The 25,657-nt window shown below is 37.6% G+C and overlaps 1 protein-coding gene across 1 annotated transcript; it reads left to right on the top strand.

The window, feature by feature from the left end:
- The first annotated feature begins 9,679 nt into the window (after window positions 1-9,679).
- Window positions 9,680-25,412, top strand: LOC110865721 (1,4-alpha-glucan-branching enzyme 2-2, chloroplastic/amyloplastic). The gene is made up of 22 exons (XM_022115050.2): window positions 9,680-9,981; window positions 10,720-10,871; window positions 12,680-12,915; window positions 13,506-13,604; window positions 13,752-13,794; window positions 14,151-14,210; window positions 14,465-14,545; window positions 14,660-14,776; window positions 14,850-14,933; window positions 15,850-15,971; window positions 17,563-17,682; window positions 18,065-18,194; window positions 18,283-18,393; window positions 19,033-19,161; window positions 19,318-19,421; window positions 20,082-20,226; window positions 21,075-21,222; window positions 21,320-21,420; window positions 22,753-22,830; window positions 23,662-23,817; window positions 24,842-24,916; window positions 24,998-25,412. Exons 1-22 carry the CDS (start codon window positions 9,870-9,872, stop codon window positions 25,106-25,108), a joined length of 2,514 nt encoding a protein of 837 aa, XP_021970742.1. The 5' UTR covers window positions 9,680-9,869; the 3' UTR covers window positions 25,109-25,412.
- The last annotated feature ends 245 nt before the right edge of the window (window positions 25,413-25,657 follow it).

The raw sequence follows: 25,657 nt of genomic DNA on the forward strand, positions 1-25,657 counted from the left end.
TCGTCAAGAAAAGCTTTATGCCAAATTCTCTAAATGTGAATTTTGGCTACGAGAAGTTCAGTTCCTTGGACATGTAGTCAGCGAGTGTGGTATCCAGGTGGATCCCGCTAAAGTTGAAGCCGTCATGAATTGGCAGGAGCCGAAGACACCTACGGAGATTCGCAGTTTCCTAGGTCTAGCAGGATACTACAGACGCTTCATCGAAAATTTCTCAAGAATTGCTGCACCCCTAACTTCTTTAACTAGGAAGAGTATAAAGTTTAATTGGGGCCCTAAGCAGCAAGAAGCTTTTGATATCCTCAAACAAAAGCTGAGCAATGCTCCAGTATTAACATTGCCGGAAGGAATGGAAGAATTTGTTGTAGATTGTGATGCATCGCACACCGGTATGGGTTGTGTGCTTATGCAGAGGGGCAAGGTGATTGCCTATGCTTCGCGACAATTGAAAGTGCATGAAAAGAACTACACCACCCATGACTTGGAGTTGGGTGTCGTTGTATTTGCACTAAAGCTTTGGAGGCATTACCTTTATGGCATTAAATTTGTGATCTATTCTGATCACAAAAGCCTTCAGCATCTATTCAATCAGAAAGATTTAAATATGAGACAGCGACGTTGGATGGAAACTCTGAACGACTATGACTGTGAAATAAGATACCATCCAGGCAAGGCCAACGTAGTCGCAGATGCCTTGAGCAGAAAAGAAAGAGTGAAACCAATTAGGATCAATGCCAAGAGCATTGAAATCAAGAACAGTCTGAATGAGAGATTGTTAGCTGCACAGAGGGAAGCTGTGTTAGAAGCTAACTATCCTCACGAGAAGCTAGGGGTAACTGAAGAGCAGTTATCCTATGGCAAGGACGGAATTCTGAGATTGAATGGAAGGATATGGGTTCCTGTTTATGGAGGTCTTCGTGACGTTATCCTTAAGGAAGCCCACAGTTCACGATATTCCGTCCATCCTGGAGCTGATAAAATGTACCAGGACTTGAAGGCAAACTTTTGGTGGATAGGCTTGAAAAAGTCTATAGCCACCTATGTAGCAAAGTGCTTGACTTGTGCGCAAGTAAAGGCTGAACATCAAAAGCCGTCAGGCTTGCTACAACAGCCTGAACTTCCCGAGTGGAAATGGGAAATGGTGACGATGGATTTCATCACCAAATTACCAAAGACAAAGAAGGGAAACGATACAATATGGGTAATAGTCGATAGACTGACTAAGTCAGCACATTTCCTACCCATAAAGGAAACTCATAGCTCCGATATATTAGCCCAGTTGTTTGTAGACAAGATTGTAGCCCTTCATGGAGTGCATGTGTCTATTATCTCTGATAGAGATACCAGGTACACGTCACACTTTTGGAAAAGCTTCCAGCAATCTTTGGGTACACGTTTGAACTTCAGTACGGCTTACCACCCTCAGACAGATGGACAGAGTGAGCGTACAATCCAAACGTTGGAAGACATGCTCCATGCATGTGCGATCGACTTAGGTGGTAGCTGGGATAACCACCTACCCTTAGTCGAATTCTCCTACAACAATAGCTACCATACAAGCATTAAGGTTGCACCTTTTGAAGCCCTATATGATAGAAAGTGTAGAACGCCCGTTTATTGGGCAGAAGTTAGAGATGTCCAGATGACAGGACCTGATATAATATTCGAAAAAACGGACAAGATTGTCCAAATTCGCGATCGATTGAAAGCTGCCCGAGACAGGCAGAAGAGCTACGCAGATTTGAAGCGTAAGCCTTTCAATTTCGAAGTAGGCGACAAAGTTTTGCTTAAGGTATCACCCTGGAAGGGGGTGATGCGATTTGGTAAGAAAGGCAAGCTAAGCCCGAGATATATTGGACCCTTCGAAGTAATCGAACGTGTCGGATCGGTTGCTACAAATTAAACTTACCGGAAGAGCTCAGTGGTATCCACAATGTGTTTCACATCTGTAACTTGAAGAAGTGTTTCGCTGATGAATCACTGGTTATACTGCATACAGACGTACACATCGACGAGAGCTTAAAGTTCGTTGAAAAACCTGTGTCGATCGAAGATCGACAGGTTAAGAAGCTTCGCAGGAAGTATATACCGATAGTGAAGGTAAAATGGGATGCCCGTAGAGGTCCCGAGTACACGTGGGAGGTAGAGTCCACAATGAAAGAAAAGTACCCTCAGTTATTTCAATAAATCTCGAGGTCGAGATTTCTTTTAAGGGGGTGAGGATGTAACACCTCGAAATTTTTGTGTCCAATATATAAACGACACGTGTCACTTACGACAAAAGTAAAGTAAACCCGGATTTAACTAAAGATGTATGGTAGGATTTTTTTGAACATATCAACATGTTAGCTTACACCTCTGAGCGACTCCATTATAAATCCCGAGACCCTAACATTATTAATAAGCATCTAAAATGCCTTAATCCGGTGATCACTAAAAATGGTGAATGCCAAATTGCAAGGATGGATCCTATGAAAATAATGCACGTTAAATCTTCATTCATGAATCCTATCATTCTTCAAATTCAATTATGTTACATGATGGGGTAGACAACTGGACAAGCATGGGTTAAAGGCATTTTACTGGTAATTCATGGCCAGAAATCATTCATATCAAGTTGCCTGTTCAAATGCATGAAAGGTTATTTTTTTGCTTCTGACACTGGCTTACGGACCGTAAGGTGCGAAAGGGTAAAACATTTTCTCTGTCAAATGCTTACGGACCGCAAGGGCCCTGCCTTACGGTCCGTAAGGAACGCCCAGCGACAGAAAGTTGGCTGTTGGCTGTTATAACAGTTTAACCGACTTACCAAGATATTTTCAGAGACATGGGCGACCCCTAACCTTTCCTAGACACTAGGAAACACTTGTAAATGATCTGGATCACCCCATAGACCTACTTGTCACCATCTTGGAGGATTTGGAACACTATAAAAGGCCAATGTGTTGCAACCAAGTTCTTCACACCTTCATTCTGCTTTCTGATCATTTCTAAGGCTCAAGCATTCTCTCTAAGCTTCACAAGTCGTGCATAGGACTCTTGTAAGTATGCTCCACCCTTCCTTGGTTAAGTTTTGCTTAGATATAGCCTAAAAGTCAATCCGTCGTAATTAACGATTGACTTAACGATAAATCACCAATGGTCCAGTGGTTTGTCGAATCAAGGGTAGTTATATGTTGGTAATCATGTGAGCATTAAACCCCTGAAAGGGCACTCTCTGATTCCCACTCTAACCAGTCCAAATGTCGAGTCAAACTTACTTAGAAAAAGTCAACAGAATGCAAATTTGCGATTTTATGCATAATCAGTAATGTAGATGGCGTGTAACCCGTTTTGACACTCATATAACATGATAACAAGTATATTAACTAGTCTAAGCTTGTTTGGTCCGACCATTTACTATTTTGACCCGGTTCGGAACCGAAAGTCGCAAAACTTTGACTTTTGCTTTGACTTCAGTTCTGACCCGTTATGGTACGATTTAAATATGCCTTAGGACTCTCTTAGGACCAGGTTACAAGATGGTATAACCCTCTGTGACCGGTTCGTTATTTGTCCGAGTCTTTAGCACATTTCCATTAAACGCCTAAAAGTTGACCATAACGCCCTTTTCACTATAAGACGAGAATTTTGGACATGTGAAAGGACATTAACCTTAGTTACTAATTTCTAAGCATGTCACGAAAATTTCAAGTCAATCCGAGGTCTAGAATAGGAGTTATGCTAAATAGCGCAATTACGGAAACTTTAGTAATTAAACGGCGTATTTAGCGTAAGGCCTATCTAAACCCAAATTTCGACACCAAACCTTCTACACACTGATGTAAAATAATATTTTGAGATTTATAAGATTTTTAATCATTTTTAACCTACGGTTATGGCATCGGTTCGGTAAATACCGAATATACCCTTTTTGGACATAACTTGAGTTCTACAAGGTATTTTGACCCGATTCCAGTTTCTACTGATTTTAAATAATAAATAGAGTATTTTGGACTTTATAAACTGTTCAGAAAACTCAGATTTCCTGTAGAACTCAGAAACCTCTTTTATAATCTTTAAATTGACCAGAATACCCCTACGGGGCATTTATTGGATTTAAACTCATTACGGGCATTATGGAAGGTATCCTACTGATACCACAACCTCTTAGAGCATATTAACTTAGGAAACCTGTGAAGGACTCTTACGGTTACCCGTTACGCCTTTTGCGCGCACAGTTCGGTTTATGTAACTAGTTTACATAAACTAGCCGAAACGGGTCAAACCTTATCGTTTATACCTCAAAATCCAGAGTGTGATTATTATACCCATATAAAACAAGTATTCAAACTTGTTGGGTCCAAACCACATTCCATTCCCGGTTTTCGCCTTTCACGCGATTAAACCGAAATTATCCTTTGAAACTAACCGATCTAAGCTAAGGCTAGATTAAAGACCCATTAGGATTCTAATAGGTTGTTTAAACCTTCGTTCCAGAGTAGGAGACCAGTAAAAGAAACTTGCATTTATTTGATTGAGGTTATTACTTGCCCAGGTAAATACTTTTAACTTATTTTCCGTTATACGGGCTTGGGTTACGGTATTTAAAATACCGCTTGGTCGGGCAATTGACCCCAATTCATTAGTAGTTGGGTATTATCAATGTGACCCGTTTAAAAATTGGTTTTGTTGGCTTTACGCCTTTGGGAGTTTAATGACCATGTCCCGGATATCCTTGGCATCATTTTACGAAATGGCCACGACCTCGACACGCGGGTGTAGGCGTACACCCGGCAAGGTGTCTATAATTATAAAGGTATAACCGTTGGTTTTCCCGCCACGGCTTTATGCTTTGTGGCGTGTCTATTAACCTTAAACTCGGCACGACCCAGGCGACCGAACGCATAGTGAACATGTAATTCTTTTACAAGATTTGATTGATAAATTATCCCAAGTTATAAAGAGTTTGTGCCTTGTGCCTTGTGCCTTGTGCATTCAAATCAATTTTTATTAAACATTTTACAAAGTGTCAGTTGAATGTATTTACCAGTGTAAACTGACGTATTTTCCCCAAAAGATTAAATGCAGGTTCTGTACGAAATAGGCTGGCCACTCCTTAAGCATCGTTAGAGTCTCGCAAGCTTGGGATGCCATATCTGTTGAACAATATTTATATTTTTATTTTGACCCCCTGTGGATTTTATTCAACTATTTGTGATACTTGGATATTACATTAATGGTTGGAATATATCTATCTTTATGCTTCCGCTGTACATTTAAATATTGTGGTTTGACTATATTGTTGCCAACTACGTCACGGTAATCCCTACCGGGCCCACCGGTGAGACACGTGGAAATCGGGGTGTGACACTTTAGTTATGCACTCGTTAAGTATGCCATCTATGAAGGAATTAAATCAGCTTTGGCCAGATATTAAGACATTCATGTTTATGATGCACACTTAACATAGCTTTCGTAATACTTGAACGATAAATAGATGCATCAAATCAGCTTTGACCAGAAGTGATACATCAGAAGCTCATTCAAGTTAAGCCATTTTGGTTTTGTAAAACGTTATTTGATCCTTATTAATTAACTAAGTATTTACAAAAGCAATCATTTAATAGCAAACCACCTATTAGCGCGGTGAGTTCGCTTGGGGTGCAGGGGGACAGCGTGCCCCCGCTCGGGGTTCGGGGCGGAGCCCCGAGCTAAATTTTAGTTCACATTAAACAACATAAAATAATGAGGTTTCGAGTGAGATCTCGACTCAGTTATGAGGTCTCGAGTGAGATCTCGAGTCAAGTCTCGACTCATCATTATGAGGTCTCGACTCATTAAGGTCTCGAGTCGCAACCTCAGTGTCTTGAGTCGTAATCATGGTCTCGACTGCTGTGAATTATGAGATCTCGACTCCTTATGAGGTCTCGAGTCGCAACCATGGTCTCGAGTTGTGAAGATTGAAGCCCTCAGTCGAAACCTTAGTGGTCTCGAGTCGAGACCTTATGATCTCGAGTCGAAATCGTTGTCTCGAGTTGTAAACATTTGAGAACACTTATGATTTCGAGTCGAGACCTTGTGGTCTCGAGTCGAGATCTTGGTCTCGAGTCAAAACCTGATAGTCTCGAGTCCACTGTTACAGCTGTTAATGTAAAAGCATAACTGAAAATTCGAATTCTTAGGAATTGTGATAGAGTTTCCTGTTTTAACATTGATCTAATTTTAACAGAATATTTCGAAAATCATAATCTGTTTATCCTTTTAACAGATTTCGAAAATTCTCATTAGACAAAACGGATCAAAATTAGGAAAAACATTCAAGAATTCAAATTATATTCCAAAACATAAAGGAATATCGAATTTTCCTAAGAACACATGATGGACCCTAAAAATTAAAAACATGATTCTGGAACCCGAAACCTGAAAATTAAGGCTTCTAAAACATATTTCGGACATAAAATTTAACCATATTGGTTTCGAGTCAATGATCAACCAATAAAAAACATAAGATCTGAAAAATTAACTTATGATTCGAAACAGAAAATTTCGAAACAGGCTGTGAGGGTTTATTAGGCTTTCAAAAATTCTGTTTTCCAGATTTCAATCCCAGAATAATGGATACGAAAACAGAACTGATTAATCAACATATGCTCTGATACCACATGTTGATCAGTTCTGTTTAGACATAATGGAAAACATGAAAACATACATTTGATTGCATCAGTACAGGCCGGCAGAGATTCCAGATGGAGACGCAGCAACAATGTTTGACATGATTGTCAGCTTGATCTGGTTCCTCCTTAGGGTGCAATCTAATGATGGTGATGATGAAAACCGAATAGGGTGTTCGGTTTTGGAAAGAGGTCAATGGTGATATTATGTGAATTAGTTAGGTTATGTGTCTAACCTTAGAACCTCTACATAAGTCTCCTTATATATGCACCCAAGAGGGAACCCTAATTAGTTAATACGGGTAATTTGGCCATCAACAATTACCAACTAATTATTTGATCCATATAATGTAAATGATTATAATGGCTACTAGATTAAATATAACATAAAATATATTTAATCTTACACAGCAGGCTTGGAGCGGAATTCCGCGATGTGCTAGGCCTACCCTGGAAGCAACCTTTCCCATTTGGGCTCGCCATATGAGATGGTTGCATCTTAATGGGGCCCAATGATTCCATGTAAAGTTCTGCCTCTTGGTCCACATTGAATTTTTGTAACTCCAATCGAAGATCCTAAGATCCTTGACTGAAAACAAAACTCCACTGTTGTTTGACCAAGACCATTTATCACAACCTTCTTTTAAGGGTATACGGGGCGCATTCGGGGAAGGCTTCGGTAAACCATTTCCCCGATCGGGAACACCGCCGCCATCCCCGCGGGGTCCCGATTCGGGGGTGGTTTTGATGGGGGGTTCACCGCTTGAATTTGGCACATGTTTCGAGACTTGACCGTTGACAACGGTCGGAATTTAAAAAAAAAAAAAAATTCAATTTTTTTTAAACTAATATAAATACCCAACTCTATTTCACCCTTTTTTTTATCCACAACCATCTCATTCTCTATAATTTTTATACCAAACTCTCCAACCACAACCATTTCACTCTTTATTTTTTATACTATCCAACCAAACCCCATCCACTTTTTATTTTTTATACACCGAGCAATGGAGAACCGACCCCGCGAGGCCAAGAAAAAAAATAAGGGGCGGGTATCGAAACCGTCTCGAGATGGTTCGAGCGGTGCAAATGCTCAACCACAACCCCCTTACGGCTACACTTCACAACCCCCGTTTTATTTCCAACAACCTCCACACCCCTCGTTTTACAACACCCAACAACCCAATTTCGGCTATTTTCAAAATTTGCTATCAATGGACGCTCCTCCTCAATCCCCCGCCTTCGACCCATATGCTTATCGTTCTCCACAAGTTCCTTCTACAAGAGGAAGTGTCGAACGTTCTCTACCTATTGACGAGGACGACGAGGACGATGAGGTAGTGCCCGAAACTCAAAATTTGGGCGACGACGACGAGGAAGATGAATATAATGTGGACGAAGAAGCGGGCAACGAAGAAGACGAGGCTCGAGAAAAAAAAGGGAAAACGGTGAGCGAAAAATGGACAAAAAAACAAGAAGAGGCGTTGGCGAAGGCGTGGGTACATTGTTCTACCAACAAAAAAAAGGGCAATCAACAAAGTCGCGAAAGTTTTTGGGGTAAAATTTTAGAGCACTATAACAAAAGTGTCGGTGGAAGTAACCGGACCGTTCATCAAGTACGGTCTAAATGGAACCCGATGCATTCGAAAATAAACTTTTTCAACGGCCTATACCAACAAGCGGTAAAAATTTTATTTTTTTTAACATTGCATATTTTTTATTTTTTTTCTAAGTTCATACTTTTTTAACACTTTCTAATTTTTTTTTTATTTTATAACATGTAGGATCGCACACGAGCAAGTGGATGTCAAGATCTCGACGTGATGAAAGTCGCGTTAAAAGAATTTAAAGAAAGATTTCCAAGCGGTTTTCAACACCTCGAGGCGTGGGAGGTCGTTCGAAAACACGAGAAATGGGCACAAGTGCCATTGATGGGCGAGGAAGGTGAAGGTTCGGCACCTAAAAGAAAGCCCGTTGACGTAGACTTTTCAATCCCGGATATGAACGAAGATCCCTCGCCACAAAGACTACAAAGGCGAGACAAGCGTCAAGCTACATCGTCCGAGGGAAGCTCGGCCGAGTTGGCGGCACAATTCAAAGTGTACACCGCCATGAAAGAAGCGAAGCAAGCGGTAGAATTGGAGGCGATCGAAATGAGGAAAAAAAGAGATTCGGAGGCTCGCGAGCTCATATCGGCACAACTCGAGACGATGAAAAACTACAATTTCGATCGAGATATGAAAACCTTCCTTAAGCCGCACGACGATGTTCCGCCAAGTATGTTGCCGATCATCCTCGCCCGAAAGCGAGAAATCGCTAACAAGTACGGGTGGCCATGCGATTTCTAGTTTGAACGTATTTTTTTTTTCTAGTTTGAATGTATTTTTTTTTCTAGTTTGAATGTGTTTTTTTTTTTTTCTAGTTTGAATGTGTTTTTTTTTTCTAGTTTGAATGTGTTTTTTTTTTTTCTAGTTTGAATGTATTTTTTTTTTAAAATTTAATGAAATGTCTTTTATATAAATTTTTAAACATCAACAAAAAAAAAAAAAATAATAATTTCGAACTCACCTAATAGGTGAGTGCCGCCATCAAAAAGGGGAATTAGGGGAGTGTATTAGGTGAGTTGACGTGGCACCATGTGATTGGTTAGGTGTAAGATGGGGGACTCACCTATTAGGTGAGCACCCCTTACACCCTAAGTGAGTGTTATGAAGAAGAGCCATCAATGATCCAGTCTATTCCCACTGATCATTCGAGTTCGGGTCTCTAAGCCAGTCCCAAGCCCAAATGTTGGTCGATCCTGTACACCTCAAATGAGAGGCCACTGACCCATTCTTATTTTTGGCGATCCGAAATAAGGTTGGGTTTTAAAAACATATAAAATTGAATCAAATAATAGAATATTCCAATTAAACCCCAAAAGGGCAAGAGCTTTCCAAATAAAGGCAAAACCCTTTATGTGATAATGGCCTCTCATTTCTGATCTAGTTGATGGTCAAATAGTCACTCACCTCACCCACGTGAATGGGGCCACTAATCAATAACTTTTAGCTACCAAATAATAAAATAAACCCACAAATCTCCATGCATTCACGGCCGTAGAACTCACACATGCTGATCATTCTTCTCGGGTTTCCTGGCGCCTAGAACTCTGTGACCCCATACCCATTTCTATTGTAGATCTGATCGATCTGGGTTTACCAAGAAGAAGAAGAAGAAATGGTTTATACGCTTCATGGGATTCGATTGTTGCATCCAATTCCGTCAGTTTGTTATCGTGGTAGTGATCGGAGGAGTGTTGTTGCTGCTTCCAGGCGCTGTTCGTTTGATCGTAAGTGCTAAATAAAAATTACCCCTTATTATTATTAGTCTGTTGAAAATTTCTTGCTGTTTCATAATTTAAGGCGAACAACCATGATTATAATTTTGGGATTTCTGTCTGAATCAATTTTGAATTTTTGTTGGTGGGTTTACTGATGTGAGGTGGGTATTATTTTGTGTGATTGTTGATGAACGCTAAGGTAACAGTGGTGGGTGGGAACAGCCTCTTGCATGGTATGTCAGGCCTCCCACTGTTTGGCATCATCTGAATGGTTAATCCGAATGGTTAAGTGCTGAACCAGTAAGAGGTCTAAACGATTAAGTGCTGAACCATTAAGAGCCTGTATAATGCTTAACCATACAGAGGCAAATGTCTGACCAATTCAGAGGCAAATGTCTGAACCATTCAGACATCTGGTCGTGAAGCAAACAGTCTGAATCATTAAGTGTTGAACCGGTAAGAGGTCTGAACTATTAAGAGTGGTAAACAAACAGCCCCTAAGTTGGCCTCTGAATGTGTGTATTTGAGCATAACATAATATATGTTGAAATTAGGTAGGAGAAATAGGTTGTTATGGCAGGATATTTCTGCATTTATATTTTATAGATGATGTTTATTAACAAGTAGGAGCGTCTTTGATGAATTATTCTCCATATGAAACATTCAGTGCAATGTGAAATATTTTGTTTTTGTTTGTTAAAGGCGTATAATTGATGTTACTAAACTGTTATTGATCTTTCTCTGTAGGGAGGTTTTTAGGTGGAATGTCAACGTATGAATCTGTATCCCCTTCTTTAATAGTTGCTGCAAAAGAGAAAGTGGTTGTTGTTTCTGGCAGCCAAAGGGATGTTGGCGTTTCTTCAACCGATCAATTGGAAGCCCTTGATGAAGATTCCAAAGTATGTTCATTTGCCTTCACATTTTGTCTTTACCATGTCTTTTATTGAACGAATAATGGTAAAAGACGATTCTTGAAGACTATTATTAGAGTGTTCACTTCACAACAACTTGCTCCAACTTTGATTGTGAATTTTGAGACTAGTTTCTTTTCGTAAGGAGACAATGGTACTTGAATTTCGGATATATAGGCTTAGGGTAGAGTCAGTGGCGGAGCTTGACCAAAAGTTCCGACGGGGCGGAAAGTCACGGGACCCAATTTATATATTGTATAAATATTTAGGCAAAATAATTGGGTGGACAATCCTATATAATTTTAAAATTTTCGGACGAAAAATAGGAAATTTTACACTTCTAACCGAAACATTCAGGCGGCGGGTGCACCCCCCACTTTACACTAAGCTACGCCACTGGGTAGAGTTGGAAAAATGAGCCGGTCAGGCTATGAGTCAAATTGGCTTGTTTAAAGGACAGGTTGAAATTGGTCGAGTTGATTGAACCACATACATTTTTTGTTTATCCTTTTCCCATTTTTTATAAACAGTTGCCGTCACAACAGTAATCTTTTTTAAAAGTAAAACAGTTTAGGAGGCTGTAAGCACCGCTATAGCAGTATTTAGCACCGCTAATAGCGGAACCGCTATAGGCCACCGCTATTTGGACCGCTACACACCCTGAGGTCCGCTAACCGCTATAGCACCGCTATTGACTGCTTAGCTTGTTTGACACTTCGACCCATTTGATTCACATTCCTTTTAGATAAAAACTTTGTGATTGATTGCTAGGGATAAATCATATTTTTAAATTCAGCCGTTTTATAAGTAGACTGGTCAGAATTTGCTTATGGAGAACAATGACTAAACTAGCGTTTTGCAAGGTCAACTACTGACTAGACGTCAGATGGATACAGGATTTCTTATTAGGGTATGCATCAAGCTTTTTCAGTTGATGCACTAGAAGAACCAACTTTTATGTGCTTTCTTCAAAATATCTACGCTAAAAAGATATAAAAAAAGTTTTAGGACAGCTGGACAGCTTGTGCATACCTAATGGAGCATGACTTCTGCCCTTTGACATCATGTATGCAGTGAAGCACATAGTTTTGTAACGTTATTATGTGGCAAATAGGAAAAATGTGTGTTTTGAAGGGTCAGTGGATCGATGATATCTTTAGCCATTAACTTGTAGATTTTGTAACAATTTTGAAGATGTTAGAAGTCATCATCATCATCATACTCAGTAAATCCCACCAATAGCAAAGCAAAGGTAGGGTCTGAGGAGGGTAAGATGTAGACAGCCTTACCTCTACCCTGTAGGAATAGAGAGGCTGCTTCCAGTGAGACCCCTGGCTCGATAGTAGTTTTGCATCAAGCCTTGGACATAAGGCACATAACACTCAGCAATCGCCAATCGGGACAAAGACCGATTAGTGCATGTACCCTTTTGTCTTTCAGCTATCAACGCCACCACATGATGCATGATTAACCGTTCTCAGCTTTTAACGTTATTTTCACAAAATTAGTAAAATAACGTTAAAATTAGTGCACTTTCACTTTTGCCCCCCAATGGCCCACACATATATACATTATATGCGCATACCGCAAGCGGGGCGTATTGAAGATGTTAGAAGTATGTGTTTTAATTATTACTGTTATTTCTGGTTTAACTGTAGCTTGTTAATATGTTAATGTTTCTTCTTCCAATAAATCCCTAAATAAGTGTTGAAGTCTAATTCCACTGCTTGATATAGTAACATATACAAGATAAAAAAAACAAAAGTTATATGGTGGTTGGTGATTTTTTGGTTCAGATATTAGAAGGCGAAGAGACTCTGGATGAAGAACAGGACGATGAGACGAGTGAGATTACATCAGCGGTTTTGGTTGAGGATGTTGCTGTTACAGAGGAAGAAACTTTACCTGACCTCGTTATTAGCAAAGAAAGCGAGGCCGTCCAACAAACATCCATTTCTCCACCTGGAGCTGGACAGAGAATATACGAGATCGACCCACTTTTGGGAAATCATCGTCAACATCTTGAGTACCGGTCAGTCATTTTTTAATTTTTAAACAACAGCAGGCTGCTAAAATGTATAATCATTTGACATTGGTCTGGTTGACTGACCCCCGAAGCACTTTCTGTCTATGCGTCACATTTTTTTTTTCATTTATATATTATGGCATAAAGAACCGGAAAATTTACAGTAGAATGGCAGGTAAACGGGAAAAAGGATGCTAAATGGTATGGTAAAGTAAACCCTTGTAGGACCACCGAGGCTGGAAAGTTGCACCACAACCCCCTTTTGAATGGCAAATCCGATCCTATAATAGAAATTATAAATTATGCGTTATAATTTATTTGTAAATAAAGTATGCCAACTATGATAACAAAAATAAAATACTTAAATAATAAATCAATGAATTGATTTAGGAGGTTTTATGCATTAAAAATCAACTTTAGGTGACTGGGTTGACCTATTTGACCCGTCTCCTTGTAACCCTTTATTTTTGTTAATTGTCTGACCCATTATTGATATACACTCGAATTAACCATTCATAGCTAAGTGAGTTAAAAATGACACCTCTAGTTGTATGAGTCTTGGTTTTCCTAATCGTATTCTAACTAACTAACCACAGATATTCACATTACAAGAAGATGCGTGAGTCAATTGACAAGTATGAAGGTGGTTTGGAGGCGTTTTCTCGGGGTTATGAGAAGTTTGGTTTCACTCGCAGGTATCTTTAAATAAATGTCGAGTCCATGATATTAGTGATATATTTATTGTTTAATATTTTTTTCTTTTAGTTATTGACAACTTTTATTATTTGGTGGTGAGTGAGTGAGTCTACTGTATTAATCTTCATTGTAATCTTTTTCGCCAGCGAGACAGGTATCACCTACAGGGAATGGGCACCTGGAGCTAAGGTTTGTTGTTATCTCGTTTACGTTTCGAACTAAGCTTCTTTTTCGATCCATTCTATAAAAAGGTGACAAATTGGGTGGGTTGTGTAACCGTTAATTTCTGGTATGAATCGAAATGGGTCAGGTCAGGCCCGGTTGACTACTTTCTCTCCTTTTTAGTTTTCTTTTTATAAATAGTTTGCCCAAAATATTATTATAGTAATATTGAATAAAGTGTTCCATAAATTATATGCATTAAGAATTTACACTTTGGGTGACTTTTGACCCGTTTGACCTGTATCCTTTTTAGCTATTTTTTATTTTACCCATTTTATCTGTTAGAAATAAGATAAATTAGAGATGTCTTTTATGAATTCTAGTCTGCTTCGCTTATTGGAGATTTCAACAGCTGGAATCCAAATGCTGATGTCATGACCCGGGTATGTTTTGTTACCAAGCTGAATGTCTAGTAATTGTATGAATTTTTAGTTTAAATTGATCAAAATCTAGTGGCTACAGCTTTGACTTTCGATGGTCAAACTAGATGCCTGTTATATTGAAAAAAAAAAAAAAACTTTTTTAGTATAAAAAAAGAACAATATGACTGATATCATGTGTTGAACAATATGACTTTTTTTTAACGGCTAGAGGGATTATAATTTGCAAGTTTTGTGTTATTTTCTAATATGAACAGAATGAATTCGGTGTCTGGGAGATCTTTTTGCCGAACAATGCTGATGGTTCTCCACCTATTCCTCATGGTTCTAGAGTGAAGGTAGAACTTCCTTGATGATATTGTAGTATAATATTATTATTAAAATGATTGGAACCCATAATTTATGTATTGTATGAACGGTTATGGCATCCTTTATTGTGTGGTACATTATAGATACGTATGGATACCCCATCTGGCATCAAAGACTCGATTCCCGCTTGGATAAAGTTTTCTGTACAGGCTCCTGGTGAGATTCCTTATAATGGAATCTACTATGATCCACCAGAAGAGGTATTTTTGCTTGTAAATTTCACACTTTCTTGGTATGGGTATATTGAGGATATATGGTCTGATATTTGAACAGGAAAAGTACGTGTTTCGACATCCTCGGCCAAAGAAACCGAAATCTCTTAGGATTTACGAAGCACACGTAGGAATGAGTAGTACGGTATGTATCTCCTCTCATATATAGTTGAATTAAAATAACTGTAATTAATACTTTGTCTAAGAGCATTCACATTGGAGCCTTTATCTCCATCTGTATAATTTAACCAAAAAAACACATCTTTCTCTAGATTATGTTTACTTTTCAAAAACCTCCCACATCTAACTCTCTAACTATATCATACTCACAATCACTTATTTTATTATTTCTTTCTCTTTCCAACACACTCACAAATATATAGAGGCTTGGACATGAGCCTCTAAATATAGAGGTTTACTTTAATATCTATAAAACTTTCTCTATTAAAGAGATTCCAATGTAGTGGCGTTTTTGTTGTTTCCTCTATTTCTTCCTCTATATTATATAGAATATATTAATACAGAGGCTCCAATGTGAATGCTCTAAAGAATACTATAGCTAATGCCTAATGGTTATGTTTATATATAATGATTTAGGGTTGTGGAAGAAAAAGTATGTTTTATTAGGGGGTGGGGGTGCTCCACTTTTCATCACTCACCACACCCAATCAGCTTCCGCCACGTCATCGAACTTCATTCCATCACTAGTGATGGATTTTAGTGGGGGTGCCCATCACTAGTGATGGATTAACCCATTCCTTGCGACCATCGAACTTCAACCTATTCCTCAACGGTAACATCCCCCTTCTTCACGCGTTATGGCTACAACGTGTCATGAGTTCCACGCGTGGTGAAGATCAGTGGCGGCGGTGTTCCACGCGTGGTCACCGTGCGACCACGTAACACCCCGTCTCCCCTTAGGACAATTAGATTTAGGATTTATGTTGATTGGTTTGGAAAATAATGAATAATAAAACAATTTTGTAAAACTATAGTCGCCTTGATAGTGTTGAGAAGTTATTATCAAAATTTGTGATTGTATATTATGCGGTCGTGTATAGGAGCCGATGATCAACACCTATGCCAACTTTAGAGATGATGTTCTCCCTCGCATCAAAAAGCTCGGTTACAATGCTGTCCAGATCATGGCCATTCAAGAACACTCATATTATGCTAGCTTTGGGTAATTTCTCAATACTCATTTGTGTTTGTATCCTCTTTACTACTTACTAGGGCTGCAAATGAAACAAACGTTCAACAAACAGTTCGTGAACCGTTCGGCGGGAAGTTTGTTTGTGTTCGTTCGTTTAATAAAGAATGCACACGAACAAGAAATTTCGTTCGTTTAGTTAAACGAACGAACATGAACAGAGGCCGTGTTCATTCATTTATGTTTGTGATCCTCCAGTAACTTGTTCGTTTGTGTTCCTTAGGGTTTTTAATATTTGTATCTAATTTAAATACTTCAAAATTCCCAATAAAAAATATATTTAATAAGGGTGGGAGTTGGCTACAAAGTCCATTTTTTCTACGAAGTGTAAAAAGTCATAAAACACACTCAAAACGCACAAATAACAAAGTGAAGATTACTAAAACACCATATTTGTGGGTTTTGTGTTGTGTTTTAGATGATAAGGCTTTGATTATTGAATGACTAACATAAGTGTGTTTTATGTTGATTATCATGTTGTGTTTTATGTTCATAGTTCTAGGATAGCGTGTTTGAAGTTTTTATGGACTGTTAAGCTTTGGATATTGTGTTTTAGTGACCTTCATTCAGTTACTGGTGGGTTTCGGGTGTGTTTTATGGCTGAAATTGTGGTGTTTTATGACTTTGTATACTTTGTAGGAAAAATGGACTTTGTAGTATATTGCATAATATTTATGTACCTTTTAATATATATTAGTGTAACTATAAATATGTAATACATACCTTTTAACAATTTTTTATGTTAATTATGGTTTATCAGTATCATATCAAGTATGTTTGGATAATTTGGTTGGCGTATTTTGCAGTGGCGGACCTAGCCCATTAATTTAGGGGTATCCCAAAAATAATTTTTTACCGAGCAATCTACAATAATAAAAAAATAAATTTATTTTGGGGCTTGGGCTATGTTTATCAATTGGGCGTCTTTCAATTATATTATACTTAATTTGTGCTTAATTATTATACAAGTTTGGTTTTGTAAAAGGTTTGTGCTTATAAAAATTTGGAATTTTAATAAATTAAAGTATCCTATTTTTTAGGGGTATCCCCGTATTTGTTCAAGGGCATCTTTTATATAAAACTGAAAAAAATATACTACGAAAACGAGGTTGAGCCGTAGCCCGTGTTACCCCTCGTTATATTATAAGTCCGCCACTGGTATTTTGGGTGGATCTATGCAACGTTGGTGATGAAAGATGCTGATTATATTCGAAATTTAATATTTGTTCGTTTGTGTCCATTTCTGTCATGAACGCTTGTGTTTGTTTGTGCTCGTTACCTAAAATTAACGAACGCACACATTCATATCCTTACTTAACAAACACGAACAAAAGGTAAGCGTTCATAAACTGTTCATGAACGCTTTTATTTCCTTAACGATTGGTTCATTTGCAACCCTACTCTTTACCCATATCTTCTTACATAATTGAGCCATTACTCCTCCTCATAAGCTATAAACAATGCACCCTTGTAGCTTTTTCTATTAGTCATCGATGCATCTTTTTTGAATTGTTGTTGCTATCTTTTTTTAAACAAAATTTGAGTACTTTGTGTAATGCTTTAGGTACCATGTGACAAACTTCTTTGCACCTAGCAGTCGTTGTGGGACTCCGGATGATCTTAAATCTATGATAGATAAAGCCCATGAGTTGGGATTGGTTGTTCTCATGGATATTGTACACAGGTAATCATTACTTGATTGCTAAGGTGCTATCGATGCATACCTAGAGGTGGATCGAGGATTTTCGACCTGTTAATGCCCTACCATAACCAGTGGCGAAGCTTGACAATGAAGACCGGGGGGGGGGGGGGGGGTCAAAAACGTATATACCAAGATTTCTATACGAAAACTACATATATAACACTATGATTACGAATACTACTATATTATGGATTCTCATGGTCTTTAGCGTTTACATACATTCTTGTCCCATTTGAACCGTTTAATCGGTAGAGGTAAAACATAACCAAGATCAGCCTATTTCTAGGCATATGGGTTGAAACTGTCTCCTCTAGTTGCAACATTTTTGTAAATATTTATCTTACACGTAATGGGTTGAACGCAGTCATTCGTCAAACAACACTTTAGATGGTCTAAATATTTTTGATGGGACGGATAGTCATTATTTCCACTCTGGAGAACGCGGTTATCATTGGATGTGGGATTCTCGCCTTTTCAACTATGGACATTGGGAGGTACCAAAGTTTTCGAAACTCAACTCCACTAATGTAATGGCGAACTCAATTATTTCTTAAAACTTGAAGTTAATTGTTGTTGTTTTAGGTACTACGATATCTTCTTTCAAACGCAAGATGGTGGTTGGATGAATATAAGTTTGATGGATTCAGATTTGATGGTGTGACTTCTATGATGTACACACATCATGGTTTACAGGCAAGATACCTATATTGCATTTACTTATGAAAATATAATACGTTTTCGTGCTTATCTTTTGTACTTTTTAAGTTGGTCCTTTAACAACCACTATTTTCTTACGTGCTTAGTTTTATTTACATGGTCCGTAAAATTTTTTCGAAACGAGTTGGGTCAAATATAATACCATGTTTTTAGTTGGTCTACGTTTTTACATAAATTTTGTTCGGAAACGAGTCGAGTCAAATATAATACGTTTTCATGCTTATTTTTATGTACGTTTTCAGTTGGTCAACGTTTTGACGTAAATTTTGTTTGGAAACAAGTCTGGTCAAATATAATACGTTTTCATTCGACGGTACAAACTCAAGTTATTGTACGTTTCAACACCACCGCAACGTGCGGTGGGTGAAATTACTAGAATAATTTAAATCTATGCATAAAACGATTTAGCAGGTTGTATTAAAGGTAAACTTTGGGCCCACTTTTTAGCTAATTTTTGTTTTGATTTAGTCCTTTTAAGATAAAGCAGAACCCAACTTGACGCTTCATAATTCATTCATAAATAAGCGAGTCAAATTGCCACTTATAATTCACACTAAAGACATGTGTGTAATTTGATTATTGAGCTAACTTCTAATAACCATTCTTTGTTTTTAGGTAGCCTTTACCGGAAACTACAACGAGTATTTCGGGTTGGCGACCGATGTTGATGCTGTGGTCTATTTAATGCTGGTTAATGATCTCATTCATGGGCTCTTTCCCGAAGCCATCTCTATTGGTGAAGATGTATGTGCGTGTTTTATGTGTCTAGCAAGACTCTTGTAGTCTTGTTTCGAATAAAAATTAATTCATACTTTTGAAAAATTAAAATATATGGTTTATTTGGTCTTAACATACATTGTTTTTAAAATATTTTTTTTACTCATTTTTCATGGTGTGCAGGTTAGTGGAATGCCAACGTTCTGCATTCCTGTACAGGATGGTGGTGTGGGGTTCGACTACCGTTTGCATATGGCAGTTGCTGATAAGTGGATTGAGCTTCTCAAGTATGAAACACCAACTTTCTATGTATTTTCTTATGAATAATGATGTGGTTCCCGTTCATACATGCTGATCCAAATTATTATTTCTAAGGCCCGTTGAGGTGACAAAAGGGCCTGTCAAAACAGATTTAAATAGAACACCATTAACATTTTCGGGTCGCATTCACCGGATATACTTTATGTTCATATTTTTTCAACTTCGTATATATAGTAAAGAGTAAAATGATCGGATAGTCCCTGTGGTTTGACAAGTTGTTACTCGGATAGTCCCTATGGTTTGACAAGTTACTCGGATAGTCCTTGTCATTTCACACCCACTTAACCAGAAAAACTAACCTCCATTCGCTTCGGGGACTATCCGAGTAACAACTTATCAAACCATAGGGACTAAGAATGTAATTTTGAAAAGTTGGGGACTAAAGGTGAAATTTCACCAAACCACAGGGACTATCCGTGCATTTTACTCTATAATAAATGTGTCAAGTATGTTTAAATGTTTTTTTTTATTATTTCAACAATGGTCAATAAATAACAAAAGTTTTGGCTAACTTTCGACCCTTTGAACCTTTGAAACTATGATATAGGTTTCTGAACCTAGGGTGTAGAATAGTCATGTATCTATACAAATTTGCATGTTGAAAGTTATCTTACCGTTTGGCGTAGGCTGAGGGACGAAGATTGGAAAATGGGGGATATCATTCACACACTTACCAATCGAAGATGGTCTGAGAAGTGCGTTTCTTATGCTGAAAGTCATGATCAAGCGTTGGTTGGTGATAAAACTATTGCATTTTGGCTTATGGACAAGGTTAGAACAATAAACTTTGTCTTACCATTGTACTTCTTAAAAATGTTTACATCGGTAATTTTGACAGTAACTGGTATTGCATAAATTGAAGGTGTGTTTATACTACTTATAGGAAGAAAGAGGGACTAACAAGTATATAATAATTACATAAAGTACACTAATGCCTATTATATATTATATATATATTGTTGATGAAGGTTGATGAATAGTAACTTTATTTTTATAATAATATATAGTTTTTTATTATTTATTATTTAATATATTATAATAGTTTATTATATTTACTTTTAATAACATATTTTTAATTTTTTCCTTTTTTTATATATATATTTCCTTTACCATTTTTAATTTTCTTTTTCTAAAACATATATTAATTTATCGATTAATTTGATACTTCTTTAATAATTTACGTTATAACTTTTTTCTAATAACTTAAGTACGTAATTGTGCTTAATTTTTTCCCTGACATTCTGTTATAAGTTTTGTTAAAAATAAAGTTGTACTCAAAATAAAGTATTTATTTGGTATTATAAAATGGTGCGATGATAAACTAAATCGTTCTAATGGTTTAGTTTTCTAAACAACATCCTTTATTTTCAAATCACGTTTGTTTTACATTATCATTTACTCGGTTTCGCCGCAACGCGCGACGTTAAAAAAAACTAGTTTACAATTAACATTGACCAAGAGAACTGTACAGCGCTGATGTAGCGGACTCGTTTTAATACCAATTTGTGAAAGTGAAATGTTTTTGAACAGCTTTTTAAACTTGGATGTTTTTATGCGTTGGCGTTATTTGCAAGTTGTTATTAGCAGCTTGAAATAACATTTGTTTGTGAACTTGACAGGATATGTATGAATTTATGGCACTGGATAGACCATCAACTCCCCGTATAGACCGCGGTATAGCATTGCATAAAATGATCAGGCTTATTACAATGGGATTAGGCGGAGAAGGATATTTGAATTTCATGGGAAACGAGTTTGGGCATCCCGGTATACCATTCTGTCTATTATAATTTCGTAGTCTTACAGAACTATAATGTTTATGAAGTCTTTTAACAATACGCACGCTTGCTTCCCCTTTGATCAGAGTGGATAGATTTTCCGAGAGCTGATCAGCGTCTCCCTGATGGGAGATTTATACCTGGGAATGGTAATAGCTTCGATAAGTGTAGGCGTAGATTTGATCTGGTAAGTTCTTTTGTCATTCATAACATCAATTTATAGGAAAGTCATCATACTCAGTAAATCCCACCAATAGCAAAGCAAAGGTAGGGTCTGGGTACATGTACCCTACCCCGTAGGAATAGAGTCTGCTTCCAGTGAGACCCCCGGCTCGATAGTAGTTTTGCATCAAGCCTTGGACATATGGTACATAACACTCAGTAATCGGGACAAAGACCGATTAGTGCATGTACCCTTTTGTCTTTCAGCTATCAACGCCACCACACGATGCATGATTAACCGTCCTCAGTTTTTAACGTTATTTTCACGAAATAAGTAAAATAACGTTAAAATTAGTGCACTTTCACTTTTGCGCCCCCCCCCCCTCCCGATGGCCCACACGATGCATGATTAACCGTCCTCAGCTTTTAACATTATTTTCACGAAATAAGTAAAATAACGTTAAAATTAGTGCACTTTGACTTTTGCCCCCCCCCCCCCCATCCCTCCCGATGGCCCACACATATATACATTATATGCGCAAACCATAAGCGGGGCGTTCAATTTATAGGAAAGTGATGTTTTGAATTCGGATCAAACATGCTACGTTCCTTGGTTTTAAAAAGGCGCGGGGCTCATTTTCTTCTGGGTCAAAGTTGGTCAAAACTAGGGCATGTAGGAGGCTATGTAAAAACAACCAAAGGGATGAAGAAATTATGAAAAGTTTACTTGATAAAAAGGTCGATATGTAATTATGTAAAATAGATCAGAGAGACGCAACTTCTGATTGTAAATAAAGCTTTTTCGTGCCTCGCTCCTCGGCTTTTGAGATCTAAATGCCTCGGAACACCACATGCTTTTTCAAACAAAGCTTCTTTCGCATCTCAATTTTAACATAGAATTGTTGGTCTTTTTCTTCTCCAAAATGCTGTTCTAATTATGTTGTTTGATGCTGGTATACATTTTTTTTAATAAAAGAGTTAATTACTGTTTTCGTCCCTGTGATTTGTCAAAAATCACTATTTCAGTCCATTAGTTTAAAAATTGCGATTTCAGTCCCTGTGGTTTCACTTTCGTAACCATTTCAGAACAAATGGATTGAAATGGTTACGAAAGTGAAACCACAGGGACTGAAATCGCAATTTTTAAACTAATGGACTGAAATAGTGATTTTTGACAAACCACAAGGACGAAAACAGTAATTAACTCTTTTTTAAAATACCAAATCACTCATTTGATCTAGTCTAGAAGTTAAAAGATAACTCATTTGACACCCAAAAAGCCAAATTTTGGACATTTTTTCATGGAGAAATTACCATTAGATCCTTCACTTAATGTAACCGTTATTCATATGCATAGGGGGATGCAGACTATTTAAGGTATCGTGGGTTACAAGAATTTGATCAGGCAATGCAGCATCTCGAGGGAGCTCATAATGTATGTAAATTTGTGTGCAAGTTTGCATATATGTTTTGTAATGTGGATTATAGCGGCATCATTTTTCGACCCATTTACATGTAAATGGAATTTGGATTCTGTTTTATATCAAATGGGTCAAATAAAAAAATGGCTGAAAAGGGAACTGGGTCAACCGGGTTGAAACTCGTATACCTCAAAATCATTTTATTCAAGGAATTCTATTGTTGTTTTTTAATCACAGTTAATCTTCTGATTAATTATAATAAAGTTGTTAAATAAATGGACAAAAAGTGCTCGCAGGTCAACCCAACCTGAACCCACTCATTTAAATTTGAGTAAATTACAAAAGTAGTCCTTTATGTATGTTACTTGTTGCAAACTGTGTCCTTTATCTTCAATAATTACAGAAAACGTACTTGATGTTTGCAAACCCTTGCAAGTGATGTCCTTTAGCCCCAACTCAGTTAATTTTTTGTGGTTAAATCTGACATGGACCCCACATGAGGGTATTTTGGTCATTTTACTCCCATGTGGGGTTCATTTGGTCAGATTTAACCACAAAAATACCCTCATGTGGGGTCCATTTGGTCAGATTTAACCACAAAAATTAACTGAGTTAGGGCTAAAGGACATAACTTGCAAGGGTTTGCAAACATCGAGTACGTTTTCTATAATTATTGAAGACAAAGGACACAGTTTGCAATAAGTGACATACATAAAGGACGATTTTTGTAATTTACTCTTTAAATTTTGATGCATATTTAGAAAATGACCTGTTACCCAACCAATCTCGGTGCCTAGGCGCCCCTAGTGGGCTATAATGTAAACTCGATCAACTGTGGTGTGCAGTTCATGACATCACAACATCAGTATATATCACGGAAACACGAAGAAGAGAGAGTAATCATATTTGAAAGAGAGGACTTGGTTTTCGTCTTCAACTTCCACTGGTATAACAGTTATTCAGACTACCGTGTCGGCTGTTTACACCCTGGAATGTATAAGGTATGTTTTGTTGCAGATTCAACACAAAACTAAGAATCACGGGAACTATATAAGCGCTTGTAAGTAGTGCATGTCATATATAGTTGGAGAGAATATATAACCGTTTTTATGTTTCACAATCAAGGTTTAAAAAAACGGAAACGAGTTATGAGGCGCTTTCCCTTCGCCTCACGAGGCGTAAGCCTCAAGGCGAACAGAGACGTAAGCCCGAGGCAGAATTAAAAAATAAATATAAAAATTATATATCTTATAAAAATAATAATACTAACTAAATTGACACAAAAGTCAAAAACATTAAAAACAAATATCAAAAACATTAAAAACAAATATCAAAAACCCCTGAGGTGCACTTGAGGCGCAACCTTTTTCGTGCCTCAGCCCGGCGCATGTACAATAGAAACCCCCTGAGTCGTTTTTTGGGCGTTTCGCCTCAACCGTTTTTATAAAACCATGTTCACAGTTAACGCAATAGGTATAAGTGTTTATACGGTTTTAGCAATTCTCTACTTGAAATTAAAATTGGTTTTTTAATGAACGGCCCTCAGGACACGTTCAAGACATAGCCAATATTAAGTAAAGAACTGTGGCACTAAACATTTGTATGTAGTGTTGACCAAGTATGGTGGCTGAGAGAAAGAGAGGCGGTTATGCGGCTACATAACCGCCTTTTGTATCATAGCTAAAACAATATGTGCAAGTATTTATGTGGTTCTCATAAACTCTATATAACCAGTACTAAACCTTAATCCCTAAACCCCCAAAAAAACTAAACCCTCGAGGCTAACACCTATAAGCTAAACCCTAAACACTAACACCTAAAAGCTAAACCCTAAAGGCTAACACCTAAACCCTAAAAGTTAAACCCTAACCTCTAAAAATTAAACCCTAAACCCTAAAACCTTAACCCCAGAAAAAATTCAACATAAATATCAATCGTTTGAAAGAGTTTTCTCATGATCCCCTCTCATATATGTGTGTATATATACACAACAAACTTGACAAAGCCTAACATTAAATCTTTCAGATTGCCCTAGACTCCGATGATCCGTTATTTGGAGGCTTTGGTAGACTCGATCATGATGCTGAATATTTCACCTTTGTAAGCGATTTCATTAATATTTCAACTAAGCAATGGAGACGACACATTTTCTTGATCTTTATTTCCCTAAACCTTATGCAGGAAGGAAGCCATGATAACAGGCCTCGATCGTTCATGGTGTACGCGCCTGCCAGAACTGTGGTGGTTTACAAGCTCATAAGGGATGATACACCCGCGACTGTTGCCAAGTAAGTCTACTTGTTGCATAGACACGTTATGCAGAACTGTCATGGTTGTCCATTGAGGAAGTGGCAAATGAGCATGAAAGAGAGAATGAGAGTGACGTATGATTCAGTCGTGCTGACAAGGCTCGGGCTGAAGGAGTTTTGATATAGTCAAGTCGTTTTTAGCTTTAATAAACTGCGATAAACGCAGTGTTCGGGTAGTTAAGATCTCTGTTGCAGTGTACAGGCTTGTAAAACAGATGTTTTTGGACTGATTGTAGTTTATACATCAAGTAAACTTTTTAGTAAATAAATAAAGGTCTTTTTTAATATTTTGATGAAATAATGATATGGGAAATTCAATCCATTTTTTAACAAAGCTTTTTGGTTTCAATCATAATTATTAAAGGCGTTAGGCGCACCCAAGGCGCATAGGCCTCGCCTGGGGCCTACGCGCAAGGCGCAAAAAAAGCGCGGGCCTTAGAAAAAAAAGCGCACAGCAAAAATAAAATAAAATATTTTTGTATAATAGAAAATCAATACTATTCTTCAAATAAACTAAACTAAAGCTAATATA

This window comes from Helianthus annuus, chromosome 6 (assembly GCF_002127325.2).
Source record: "Helianthus annuus cultivar XRQ/B chromosome 6, HanXRQr2.0-SUNRISE, whole genome shotgun sequence".
Lineage (NCBI taxonomy): Eukaryota > Viridiplantae > Streptophyta > Magnoliopsida > Asterales > Asteraceae > Helianthus > Helianthus annuus.